Here is a 13444-nt window from a genome sequence, read left to right as displayed (position 1 = left end):
GACCATATTGTTGATGAACATTCTAAACTCGATACAGTATTAAGAAAAATCATTATAATTAAGTTCACTATAATCACTCAAAACAATTTTTTAGGAAAATGTAAATAACTTTTCAGCAGATCTAAGTATGGACCTGGAATTTGAACATGAAGGGAGCGAAGACGCCAATAAAAGAAGTCATATTTGTAGTGTTTTAAATGTGTCCAAATTTTATAATCCAATTCAGCGGGTGAATTATGATAAAAATAGGAATTGCACTTTTATAATTTAAATTTAAAACTAGAAACTATAACTACCAAATACATCAAACCTCTCAATAATTTGTTCAAAGTCGAAATTTTTAGGAACGGATTCAGAACGAAACTTGGTTCTCTTCTCTTCTTAATGTTAATACAAACATAAGTGAAGAATCAAATATCTCCAATTATGAAATTAGTGTTAATGCTTAATGATTGTAGTTTGAACTTCTAAATTTTGTTCACCATGCAATTTAGATAGAATAGGAAAAAAATACAAGAATACATACCCTTCATTGTGTTGTTGCCGATGTAGCTCATGTTGGCCGTGCGCCCTTTGCGGTCCTTTGATCACCCCAAATTTCTCAACCCTAGCACAACAAGAGATGAAATTGGGCGGACTCTAGGCGGGGCACACGTACTTGAGCCACGAGCAGAGCGGCGGACTGAGAAGGAGGGGAGTGGTAGGGATGATTAGGTGGCTGAGAACTCGGGAGCATATTGGAGTGTGCTGCGGGGGCTCTTGCTGCCTGACTGCGAGGCGACGACTCGAAAGGGAAGGAAGTCAGGAGTAGAGGGGAGAAAGTGAGAAGAATAACTCACTGTGGGATGGATTCCCATCTCGCTCTCTCTTTTTCTTTCTTTCACTGTGTTTTGATGCGAGTGAGGATAATGTGAGATTTTGACGACCCATTTCAGCCTAGTGCCCTAGTCCTCTCCTCCTGGTTAGGCAGTTGGTCCGTTGACGGCCCACAACAAAAGGAAACTATGTTGCGGTTTAATTTCGCAAAGTAGCACGGTGCATGACTGCAGTTTTAGCGACTCACAAGTTACTACAAGACAAACATCTTAACATGCAAAATAATTTACTAGCAACATTGCCATACCTTCCTTTTCTAATCAAGAATTGTACTGCCGGTGTCCCTAAAACCAGATCCTCCATTCAGATCCTGTCGCCGCCGATGTTCCATGGAGCAACGATGGACATGGAATTTTACCACCAGTGTTCTCCGGCAGCCACTCCTCCCTACTGATCGGCACCCGAATAATCACTGCCGCCAGTGCCACCGTGAACCCAATCGCCTCCACCAATGCCATGGCGACCCAATCGCCGCCGCCAGCGCCACCATAGGCCAAGCGTCACTGCCGCCGAAAATATGGTGGGATTTGGGTGCGATTTTAGCTTTCCACGAAGGGAAACCACCAAATCGAACACCGCTGCCGAGGGACATCAGCTCTGATCACCAATTTGTGAGATCCCAATCAAAATCAAGAAGGCCATTGATTATAGTAGGTAGTTGTATATGTCTATGTTCTAGCCTTTCGGCGTAAATGGGGAATGAAAGGCATAAAACGCAACCTAGCCACCACCCAATTTTTATATAGGCGGGAATTAACTCAGATGGGTAAGTGAATGTAGCCGTAATAACGACAACTGGATGGTAAACGTAAACAGTAGGAAAATATCTCGGCCATAGAGCGAGACCCAGACATCATAGAAGCGTTCTCCGAAGAAATAGACAGCCTTTAAATATGAACGACACTTCATCTTCTTTTTTTTTGAGGTTTTGACGCTTCATCAGTTATTTGACACCTTCGCTGTTCCTGGGCTGAGCAGTGGAGCTTGTCACACCGTCAACGGCCTGGCCCGAGTAACAACATCTACACCACCATGTTAATCAAGGGCGCCCCTATGTCGTCTCGCTTTTAGCGAGACGAAGGGAACCCTCGCATCAAGCGCGGCGCAAGATGGCCATGGCCTCTTTTTTTGTTGTTTGATTTATTTTTTACTTTTTTTTATAATTTATAATATTATAAATAAAATATATTAAGAAACACTTTACATAAAACCTTTTTAACAAAATGTTAAATGTGTAGAAAGAAAATGTTTCTCATGTATACGGAAAAATATACAATGTGAGTGAAAAAAGTAGATATTTATTGAAAAAAAATTAATCAAGCATTTAAAACAATGTTAAACAAGTATTTGTAAAATGTTAATCAAGTATTAAACATGTATTAAAAAATTGTTAATCTTGCATTCGAAAAAATATTTAATCAAGCATTTGAAAATTTTAAATGTGTATAGAAAAAATGTTGACCGTGTATTAAAAAATTATAATCTTGTATTTGAAAAAAACTAATCAAGCATTGAAAATGTTAAAAATGTTTATAGAAAAAATGTTGATCATGTATTAAAAAAATAATCTTGCATTTGCAAAAAGTTGTTAATCAAGAATTTGAAAAATGTTTGTATAGAAACAATGTTAAACGTGTACTCCCTCTGTAAAGAAATATAAGAGAGGGAGTATTGTAACAATGTATTAGAGATATACAAAAAATGTACAGTGTGTATGGAAAACGTAGACATAAAAATATAAGTTCTCAAAAAATGTTAACCATGCATTTTAAATTTGTTAACTGTGTATTTAAAAAAGTTTCAGTGTATACAAAAATGTTGAATGTGTACTGAAAAAAGTTAACATATTTTGAACCAAAAAGAAACTGATGAAAAATGACAAAATAAAATAAAATAAATAAAAACAATTTAAATTAAAAATAAAGAAAATGAAAAACCTGAAGAAACCTATTCAAAAGAATGGAAACAGAGAAGACCGAGATAGAAACAAGAAAAAACAAAGGAAAGCGATAGTAACCAAGAAACAAATAAAAGAAAACTGAAGAAAGGAATAAACTAAAAAAACAAATAAAAATGAGGGGAAAACAATGAAAGAGATGAATAAAACCGATGAAAAGGCTAAGAAAACAAAAAACGAGAAAAAACAAAGAAAATGGTTAGAAAAACGATAAAGAAAATTAAAAAAAACAAGCATAAACCAGCGAAGTCAGAGAACTCAGCGTTTTCTTTTTGAGGGAATGGTGGAACATAGCGAAAAAGAAAACAAAGCCTAGCAAAGGAAAAAAAGTGATGAAAATGAGTCGGCCCAGTAGCTACAGCGACCGAGCCCCCAAAACGCGACGATACAAGACGCGACACTGAAGCTTTCCTACCTACGCATTCCCCTCCTAAACTAAACTAAACTAAACTAACCCTCGGAGGCTAAAAGTAGGCGGCCTCACAGAAATATGCTAATTCGGCCCCTTGCCGAGACCAGTAATCGCCTCTAAAATCCAGCTAGCGGGAGCAGCAACCGAGACCCAAAAACTTGGCCAGCCTCTCTCTCGCCAGCCGGCCGACGGATGAGTGGAGCGACGGCGGCTGACGAGAAAGAAATAGTAAGTGCAACCCTAGCACAGCAGACGGTGAAATTGGGCGGAGTGGGCGCGGCGCACTTACCTCGGCTGGGAGCAGGGCGGCGGCCGGACGGTGGGGAGAATCCGGGATGGGTTTGGCATGATATGCCTGCCTGCAAGGCGACGACTCGGAATGAAAAGGAATAGAAGGAAGTCGTGAGTTGAGGGGAGAGAGAGAGATTGATTGATTGAGAAGAAGAGCTCACTGTAGGATGGATTCCCCGTCGGCCTCGCTCTCTCTTTTTCTTTCTTTCTTTTTTCACCGTCTTCTCGGTGCGAGCGAGGATAATGTGAGACTTTAACGACCACTAGTAGAGTGCCCGTGCGTTGCCACGGGCTTTTGAAATATTTTTGTTGAGTTGTATAAACATAATGACTGTTTAATTTCACATGTAGAGATAAGATAGCATGGGAATGTCGATGCCTTGTCACGTGCCACGAAAATATTTTACTGGAATTATGCAAACATAATGCATGTCAAATTTCACATGTAGAAACAAGATAGCACGGGCACAATCAGGTGTTTATCGTAGTCCAATGCACTTGCAATGTAAATTGATAAAAAAATGATAAATTAACGATGTATACATATAGAGCGATGATCCAACTAAAATTTTATTACAAATTAATATATAGTTGTTATGCTTAAGAAATTTTCACACAATTCTTTTATGGAAAGATATACAGAACGATGTGTTCTCGTTGATGGACATATACAGAGGGGTTACAACTTGCATCCCTAGAGCTGGCGACACAATTCTTCTATGGAAAGATATTCCGATCGATAACGAACCCCTTTCCAACAAGCTGCCACACATGTTCTCTTTCATAAGGGAGGAGGATATTTCTATAGTGCAATTCCAAGACAGACCACAGGCTTCTAAAAACTTTTACCTCACTCTATCAATCGGGGCGCTATATGAATTAACATATCTGCAGAATCATATGAATGGTCTCTACTTGGAACCAATGATGGCTAATGAATGGATTACTTGTTGGGGAGATGTTCAGTTTCGGCCCAAGAAATTCACCAACTTCTTCTTCAGAGAACTACAGCCACCCGCATACATCACAATGATCTCGAAGACAAAGTGTATCATGAAACTTAAAGTGTTCACCTGGCTGATGTTAATGAACAAAGTCAACATAAGAGACATGCTCCACCGAAGACATTTTGATATTGGAGTCACTCCTGTCTTTTGTGCAACACCACACCACTGAAAACGAACAAACACCCATTCTTTGAGTGCACCTTCAGTGCGGTCTATTGGAACTCCATCAATATTCAATGGGATACCAACTTGGAACTTCAGGAGATGTTTGATGCAGTGAAGTCTTCATGGCCACACTCATTGTTCAATGCAATCAAAGTCCCGGCCGCCTGGAACATTTGGAAACAAAGGAACATATGCTACTTTGACAAGATTACTGCATCCCTGTATGATTGGAAAAGAGCACTCAAAGCTGACTTGAAAAATCTTAAATTCAGAGTTAATCCTGAATTGGTCTCCTTTCTTGATAGCTTCATCCCAAATCTATCTCTGTAAATTATAGTTCCTTTCTTTTTATTTGCTTCTTGGCCATGTAATTACCCAGTACTTTATTTTGAGTAATATATAAGTAGGAGACTCCTGTTGTTTTCAAGGTTCAAAAAAAATTAATTCCCGCAAAATATCAGGAATGTTGTTTTTAGCTTGATTCACATGATATTTGAGTAAGTATAATAAAAACTTCTTCGTTAGCTTATATACACATCTTGCACAAGCAACGTGTAACGGAGCTTCATGTTGAAGGACTTAAAATGTGCAACGGAAAATACTCATGGTGTTAACCGGACGAAATAATTCTTTACCATTCCACCAGAGCATAAAAAAACATAATAGCCAGACACATTCCTGCATTTCCTAAATTAGTACTCCCTCTGTAAACTATACAAGAGCGTTTAGAACATTATTTTAGTGATCTAAACGTTCTTATATTAGTTTACAGAGGGAGTATTATTTTAAATATAGTGATAACAAAAATAAATGTTGGTACTTTGAATGTAGAAGGTTTTGTAGTACATTTCTTGGAACGTTACAAAATTTCTATGGTTTCCGGTTTTTCCCCTCGCTCACTTACTCACCCACTCACCCAGTCGCCTCTTCACGCTCATTCCCCTCGCTCACCCACTCCACCAAATCCCTATCCCGCGGCGGCGACGCACCTCCCCCTCACTCGCGTCGGCGAATCAACCGCGTCGCCGCCCTTCTCCTCAGGCGTCGCCGCCGGGCCTTCTCGTCTGCGTCACCTCTCCCTCTCGCCCGCATCCTCAGCGCCACAGTCGAGCCAAAGTTGGATATTTTAGCGAGGTCGAGTAGGAGCGTGAGAAGCGCGGGCACGGCGGCCTTGTCCTGCTCGAGGAAGGCGGCGACGGATGCTAGCGCTCCTCGCCGCCATCGACCTGCAAGGAGGAGCGCCGTGTTGGACGCTGCCATCTCCGACGCTGCTGGTACTCCTCCGCCGCTACGAGTGCCCCGTCACCTGCACCCAGGTCAGCCGCGAAGTCGAGCTCCCCATGCACCTGCAAGGTTATCATCCTTAATTTTCCCCACACCTTTCCAATCTCTGGAGCCTAGGATTCGGGGAAAGGCAAGGAGAGATTATGGAGCTGATTGTGATTGTGATTATTGATGTGGATGGAATATGGATGTAGATGTACTGTGGTCAAGAACTGCTCTCTGCCGCGGGAGTAGATTGGAAAGGCTGCTGCTACTGCCACTACCACTCGCCGATTCGGGCATGGTAAAGACCACTCGGTTGGACTACTCCATGTGTAGATGACTGAACTTGGGTGTGAGCATTTTGATGCCTCTGAATTTAGTAAATTCAGTACTCACAGGAGTACATTCCCCCTAGAGTATTTGTACTACAGGAGTACTTTCAGTACTGTAGGAGTACTTGTATTGTTTCTTAGAGTATTTGCTTGGAGTAAATATTGTAGTTTAACTGAAATCAACATTTCTGAAAATCATGTTTATCAATGGGTTGTAAGTACTGAAATCAACATCTCTGAAATCATGTTTTTCATGCTGTAGTATTCTTTTTGTCAGGATTTTAGTACTCTTGCTTGGCTCAAACCAAACTGATTCTGCTGTAATACTCATGTTGTAGTATTTTTTTTTTATCATGCTGGAGAACTTTGATTGATCTAGTGGGCTCAAACCATACTGATTTTTAGAGTATACTCCATGTTACTTCCATTTTAGAGCACATTCTTGGAGTGGATCTGCATTTCAGAAAGTTAACAAGTGGGAGTACATGGAGTACTACATTTTAAGTCGAGGAGAAGATGGTGCCTGCTCCGTGATGATGCCACCAGCACCTACGACTTCCTCGACCACCACCACCATGATGACGACTTCCTCGAACGTGGTGAGTACTCCTCCAATGCTTGTACTCTTATCAATGTTTACTGCTGTGATCATGGAGTAGTTAGCTGCTGTTATCATGGCAGGAGTAATGCACCATTAGTTGGTAAGAAATAATGTCAGTATGAAACCTCTCGACAGTAACTGTTTTTTTTTTGTGAGGAATAGTACATGGTTTCAACTTTATTTGCCCCATTCCAAGTTCTGAAATCATTACCAAATCATACGAAGCATGATAACAATGTTCAAGCTGATTTGGTGAATCTGTAGATTACATCTTACTGTGTGTTCCCAAAATATTCAGCATTGCAAAATAAAGAAATATTAAATACAAGTTTCACTATGGATGATAGTGTGAAAAAATATATCATATTTTCTTTTTCCTGGGAGCATCATGGACCAACTTGTCAATGTAACCTCGGTTGTATACTACATCTACATCCCTGTCAATGAACATGTGCACTATTGAACTATCTATGCATCTACATCTCTATGAAGATACATATACTACTGCATCTTGGATGAATACTATTGTCAGTTTACTCGCACGAGCCATTCAACGAAAGTAGTCTCTCAGTTCTAGTGTACCTAGATGTACGATGAAACGAATTTGTGAACCAAAGCAATTTGAGTTGACAACCGGACAGAGGAAGCGGGCAAGAGATGATTTATTTATGGGCGATGATGATTTGCTACAAATACATATACTGCTACCTTCCATGCATGTCAGCATCTGATGCTACCACTTGATTCCCTGAAGATTGAAGAACCACCCCCTGCCATTAACAAATCATTTCATATAAACTACTGTACCTAGCAATGTAAAAAATACAAAAAGGGTAAAATCACTAAGCTGTCATAGAAAAAATGGCACATTCCTGGCCGTCCTGCATGTTTTGGCTTCAATTTCCCTCGCCTTGCATGTCACTGCGTCCTTAAGAAAAACAAACACATTGATAATATAATTAAGAACTTTGCCTACAACAAAACAAAACCAGCAGAAACTCATCGCTTTCATTGTCTTCAAGACCCTCATTGTCCTCTAATAATATAGTTTGAGAGAAGTCCACATTACCCCTCGAACTTGTCTTTGGCTTCACTTTACAAACCTCAGAATTGTGTTCGTTCAAGTTTCATCCTTCAACTTTATAAACCGTTCATAATTATAAGGGGTCTGCTTCAGTATACCCAACCTTCTCTTATTTTATTTATTAGAACATGCCGATGTTACATTATTCTGAACTTCCCATCTTATTTATTAGAACATGCCGATGCCACTGAAAATTATGATTACTATATCCGCACAGCCTCATACCTGGACTACTTGGGTAATTCTCATCAACATTTCGTATGAAAGGCGCATCAAGCCCTACCTGATTCCCCTCGCACGTATGATCAGAACCTACAGGGAAGGGATCAACAAAAAAGCCGTAAGCTATATACAGAAACAAAGATGAACACCCATAAGCATAAACTGTTTCGTATGAAAGGCACATCGGGTAGTACCATTTGAATTTCCTGGTACATATGCGCCATAAACATGTGTGAGATTACTCGCCGCCGGCAACGAAGCAGCTTGATGCACACCCACCCGTAGCAAACTTGTTCCGTCTGATTTGTTCTTGCCTGGATGAATACAAAGCCAATGATATATAGGCAACAAAGTATGCAGGCAACATTCTCAGCATTGAGTAACTATAGCGTCAACATTTTCCTTTTCCCTTTTATCCTCAGCTACCTAAATACCCAGATAGAACTCTGCTTGCCCAACAGCTCCACATGCTCTGACTTCTTCTGTCTTTTTAGCTTCTCCTTGTTCCTCCAGCTCTCGGCTTCTCAGCTTCTAAGATCTTTCTTTCATCTGTACATCATCACATGTGCGCTATAGGTGTGCCTAAAGATGCATTTTATTGCCACTAACAAAATGGTGAGCTATTCTAAAAAAAGGCACACCATGATAATTAAGGTAAAACAAGGTTGAGTCTCATGGGCAGTACTACAGACAAATAGGAGTCCTTGTTTCCTGTAAGAGGTTCATATGAAAAGTTAAGGCAATGATAATTAGTAAGACTGACGCTCCGAATTAAAGCCGATTGGATGAGGTAATTCGTCAAAGAAGTACAATGCAAAGCTGAAACAATGCAAGTGAATTAAAAGAGGGGCTGATGGAAATTGAGCTTCAAGTGGCGACATCCTTCGTGGCATATGTAATACAACCAATTCAGTTCAAATATGTATTTATTATGTTAGCATGAAGGGTAAAAAGAAAGGGGACAAACTAATCTTATGTTTAAGCATACAAAAAAAAGTAAAATCTAAATAGTGATGTGATCACTTCCTTTTAAACAGCTGTTACGATCAGGTCAGAAGATTGAAAAACTATAATATTTATAACAATGGAATAGAGGGGCTACTACATTACACACTTATGTTTCTACTCATTCAGTTGAGAAAATCCATGATGCACAAAACAAGATCAGTTTCATCCATCTGATTGTTAATGACCACAAAATGACATGATACAAAAGAAAATAGCATGTGCATTTAATAGAAAGTGCTTGTGCATTGCTACTGGCAATAATGGAGATAACTGAATACCATGTGAATTTAACGCAAAATGAAGGTTCCAACCAAAGATTCAAAATACCCATCACCTCCATGACATGATAATTTAGAATGACATATGAGTGAACATCACCAAAAGGAGGACCTCCTATGGTGTAGGAGGCTTAAATCTGATATATCAAGATCAAAGTCTTCTCACCATAATGGAGATAACTGAATACCATGTGCATTTAATAACACAAAATGAAGGTTCCGACCAAAGATTCGAAATAACGAGAACCTCCATGACATGATAATTTAAAATAACATATGTGAATGTATTTGTACTATAAAGTTATTCAATGTGCCATGTGATAGGAAAGAGAGAAAATATGCCTAGGTAGGTTCTTACTACAATTGTTGCTCCTGCTACTAATTACCAGTCACTTCAATCAATAGCTAAAAAGTATTTTAACTTTTTCTCTGCCCTAAAAAGTATTTTAATGTTTTTCTCTGCCCCTGCTCTTGGATTTGATTGCAGACTTGATTAGCCTTACCGAATCTTAGAGTTGCTTCGCCAAGGCGTGTCGTTTTTCGCCTTCCCATTGCATTCAACAAAATATTTTCCTATCACTCCCTTTAACTGATGGTTCATCCCCACATAAGATGTACCTGATGCTCCCTGGAAAACCAAATTTGTGTATCTTCTGTTACATACATGAGATTCTCTAATGCGTGTTTAGGCAGGAGCTAGCAAATTAGGAATGAAACATACAAGCCTAGTGAACACTGGATTCACGCACAACCACAGGAAATCCCTCCAAACTAAACTAACCTGTGAATCCTGCTTCAGCAAGGCAGGTGAGGAGGAGGGTTACCAGAGGCTGGAGGAAAATGAGAGCAGGGACTGCCCGCCGAGCATCCCCATCGCTGGCGAGCCGAGCATCCCCAGCCGGTAGTAAGGGACAAGGGAGCAGTAGGCACTACGTACCTCCATTATTAGAGTTAAATGTCATGTCTGGACTGACCTTTCCTTCTTCCTGGGCAGCCAACACTTTGTAGTTGGAAATAGTATCAGTTTACACTCCTGATGAAGTGGTAAAAATACATAATTGAGAAATAGATTTACCCTGATAATTGCTTGCACTGCACACTTCCTTACATTTGAATTTGCAGATGATTCTTCAAATGGGAGATGTTCCAAAATTTAGTGATTACCTGATGTTTCAGATGATGATCAGGATGATTGACAAGGAAGAAATGTTCCACAGGCTTGCTAACTGATTCATCGGGGTCTGGTGATATGTTCCGTACAAGAACCTACAATAAAAACACATTGATGACTCAGAATCAAAAGAATAATCAGAGAACCATTAATCTAGATAAGATCATTGTTGTATGCAACATTCTTTTTTCTAGCAAAGGGATCTAAACTGAGCTCATGTATAAGTTGCAACCACAAAGGGATCCCATGGCCTCAATCCTCATCTCCGTCTCTCTATCATGATCTGATTCTCTCCGTCTTGAACCAAATAGAGAAAAGAGGGGAGATGAACCTGAAGGAGGAAGGCGATCGCATGGTGGCGAACGCAGGAGGAACCGGAGGACGGGAGCACGGTGGTTGATGCCTAGGGTTTAGCGCAGGTCGTGGCGGCGTCTCCTCTGGGAGGTCGGCGGCGTGCGAAGGCGAAGGCGTACCTCAGCAGAGGTGTCCAGATGGCGACCCAGAGGTCCACAACGATGGCGGCGGCGCCTCCTTTGGGACCTCGACGGCGGCGCCTCCACGACCCCTCGGAGCCGGCAAAGGGATCCGCGGCTAGCGCCTGGGATCTGCCAGGCGGCGGCGTTCGCGTCGCGAATAGATCCAGGGGTTGTCGCTCCTTCACCTCGTACGTGCGGGCGATAGGTTTAGGTCTTTTTGTCGCTGGTTAATTTTCGTAGGTCTTTTTTCGTTGGTTAACCTTCGTAGGTCTTTTTTCAGTCGTACGTGCATAGGTGCGGGTTGGGGTCTTAGCACGAGGTTTTTTTTGTTTGTGGTGGCTAAGTCAGAGATGGGAGGAGGTATAAAAAAAACCATAGGAGGTGGGACTAAAAAAAACCTGAACGCGAGACTACAACCCGACCCTTTGCTCTCGGGCTGGGCGGTTGGTCCGTCGACGGCCCGCAAAAAAGGAAACTCTGATGCAGCACAATTTTGCAGTACAGTCCATGACTTCAATTTTTTTTGACAGTTTAGGCCCTGGACACTGTTTGGAATCTGTGAAAAGAACGCAACAGGAGAGCTTTTGAAGCAAAAGAGGCATCGGCTAATGTGGTTTTCTCCCTGAGTAGGGACAAGGTTAAGGCCTTCAGGGCTGCTTGGCGCGAGGGATACCCCTGGTTTTTCTTGTTTCTTTCTTCTTCTTAATTACCTTTATCATGTGCAAATCTTCTATGTTCCAGCTCTTTCTGCAGGCTACTTTAGCTGTTCTTTTTCTGAAGCTAAGCATGTTGTGAGAAAGATAGCAAGAAACATGAAAGTCCAATTCGGAGACGAGCTGTGCAGATAGAAATTCATGTGTCACGTTCTTTGAATTTTGCTGTAACTTACACGATGATAGCGAACCATTTTGTGGTGGTTACGTTCATCCTCAATCTCAAGCTCTTTAAGCGTATTTCTTTGGATCTTTGCATGCTTGCTTGTCATGGTTTTACTTACGCCGATGTCATTCATAGTAGGACCATTTGTTGAAATTAGCATTGGTTGAGACGCGTGTTGCACCTGCAAACTTACTAGTTATGTAAATCGTGTTATATGGCGTTTTTTCGGTATACCAACTATCTGTTTCAAACACGCATCAAATCTGGCAGAAAAATGATAATCAGCTGGCGGTTTGGGTACACGACGATGTATCGATCCTGACCGGGTCAGCTGATGCAGGCTGGAGTGGCCCATACGTGCGTGCAGACCGGCACACGCACCCCCGGCCACGCGACCGGACGACCAATCAGCGAACCAACCAATCAACGAGCGAGCGAGGGAAGCGCGTCTGCGGTCTACGCCCGCCCAGCCCGCCCGTGCTGGCTGGCTGGCAGGGGGAACGTCCCGCGCCGCAGATCGCTCCGTTTTGCCTCCCACGGCCAACAAAGACCGAGCGCAAAACGCCGTCCACCCCCTCCCCCGGGCGGGCCGCGCGTGGGCCGAGCCGAGGAGAGTGGCGACAAGCGAAACCGCGTGGCGTCCACCCCTGCGCCGTGCGGCTGGTGTGGACGCGCGGGTCGGTGGCGAAGCAAGGAGGTCCGACTCACACGGCGCGAATTTTTCTCCGTCTCCCCCCGGCCCGTGCGCTGCTGCACTCCCGAGTCAAACATGGCCAGCCCAGCTCACTCGAGTGCCCGTCCATCTTCGGCAATGATGCCCGACGCGGCCAGCCAGGCTACCTACGATGCGTGTCGCTGTCTTCATTTCGGCCAAAGCCTCCGTCCGTCCAAGCCGTCGCCGATCGTCATCCGTCCGTCCGTCCATCGAGCCGAGCCTTCCGATCCAAACGAACCCGGGCAGATAGGCAGGCAACAGAGATCGCCGCAGGGAGGCGGCCCTTCCCGCCCCGCCCTGCTCGTCGATCGTTACGCGTCGCCATCCAAGGGCCATGTGCGGTCTTGGATTTTGTTCGGATTTTCGCACGCATGAACCAACTAACGATGAGGCATACCAATCACGTTGGTTAGTTGCCGATTTAATTAGGCGGCACTTGACACTGATTCTGCTCGCAATTTGGCGGGCCGGTGGGTGGCTCGTGTCGTGCTGAGCTGATTGATTCATCAGGAGGGCACCTGGAATTAGGGGCATGTCTGCCCCTTGTTTTGCAACTTGTACTCCTCCTCGACCTCCTTGGGTAGGTTAGGTCCATGTCCAACCACAGCAACCTACTGTAGCTAGCTAAGTAGCTATGTACATACCCTGTGTTGCAAGCAACCAGCCTAACACACGCACCGCCTCTTTAACTCCCCGTCTTCTTT

General features: G+C 42.7%; 2 protein-coding genes and 1 long non-coding RNA gene across 5 annotated transcripts; 1 reads left to right on the top strand and 2 right to left on the bottom strand.

Moving 5' to 3' along the window:
- The first annotated feature begins 5640 nt into the window (after nucleotides 1-5640).
- On the top strand, nucleotides 5641-12111 carry LOC147961448 (uncharacterized). Of its 2 annotated transcripts, XM_087534392.1 has the most exons (4): nucleotides 5641-6061; nucleotides 6187-6275; nucleotides 6771-6905; nucleotides 11677-12111. In XM_087534392.1, the coding sequence occupies exons 1-4, from the start codon at nucleotides 5908-5910 to the stop codon at nucleotides 11770-11772; spliced, it is 474 nt and encodes a 157-aa protein (XP_087390518.1). In that variant the 5' UTR covers nucleotides 5641-5907; the 3' UTR covers nucleotides 11773-12111. The 2 variants fall into 2 exon arrangements, 1 of the variants encoding a protein (XP_087390518.1); XR_015610230.1 differs by lacking the exon at nucleotides 6187-6275 and having other exon boundaries at nucleotides 5741-6024; nucleotides 6740-6905.
- Nucleotides 6816-8544, bottom strand: LOC125524646 (uncharacterized). 2 transcript variants are annotated; one of them, XR_007290907.2, is made up of 4 exons: nucleotides 8408-8544; nucleotides 8217-8303; nucleotides 7616-7835; nucleotides 6816-6948 (listed from the first exon to the last, which is right to left on the bottom strand). It is a non-coding gene; the product is annotated as an uncharacterized LOC125524646 (long non-coding RNA). The 2 variants fall into 2 exon arrangements; XR_015610231.1 differs by having other exon boundaries at nucleotides 6818-6945.
- Nucleotides 9786-10461, bottom strand: LOC147961449 (uncharacterized). Its single transcript, XM_087537602.1, has 3 exons — nucleotides 10433-10461; nucleotides 10324-10375; nucleotides 9786-10127 (listed from the first exon to the last, which is right to left on the bottom strand). The coding sequence occupies exons 1-3, from the start codon at nucleotides 10459-10461 to the stop codon at nucleotides 9999-10001; spliced, it is 210 nt and encodes a 69-aa protein (XP_087393728.1). The 3' UTR covers nucleotides 9786-9998.
- Nucleotides 12112-13444: the final 1333 nt, after the last annotated feature.

Source organism: Triticum urartu, chromosome 7A (assembly GCF_056163025.1).
Source record: "Triticum urartu cultivar PI428250 chromosome 7A, HENAU_Tu73, whole genome shotgun sequence".
Lineage (NCBI taxonomy): Eukaryota > Viridiplantae > Streptophyta > Magnoliopsida > Poales > Poaceae > Triticum > Triticum urartu.
Note: the sequence above shows the minus strand (reverse complement) of the source record. Positions and strands in the feature narration are given on the sequence as shown.

Bases quoted from the DNA above. Each gene is read 5' to 3' on its own strand.
- LOC147961448 (XM_087534392.1), top strand. From the start codon at position 5,908: ATGCTAGCGCTCCTCGCCGCCATCGACCTGCAAGGAGGAGCGCCGTGT. The intron at 6,062-6,186 runs GTTATCATCCTT...ATATGGATGTAG, and splicing joins GCTCCCCATGCACCTGCAAG to ATGTACTGTGGTCAAGAACT. The intron at 6,906-11,676 runs GTGAGTACTCCT...TTTTTTTGACAG, and splicing joins TGACGACTTCCTCGAACGTG to TTTAGGCCCTGGACACTGTT.
- LOC147961449 (XM_087537602.1), bottom strand. From the start codon at position 10,461: ATGACATTTAACTCTAATAATGGAGGTAC. The intron at 10,376-10,432 runs GTAGTGCCTACT...TCGGCTCGCCAG, and splicing joins AACTCTAATAATGGAGGTAC to CGATGGGGATGCTCGGCGGG. The intron at 10,128-10,323 runs GTAACCCTCCTC...TTGGTTTTCCAG, and splicing joins TCATTTTCCTCCAGCCTCTG to GGAGCATCAGGTACATCTTA.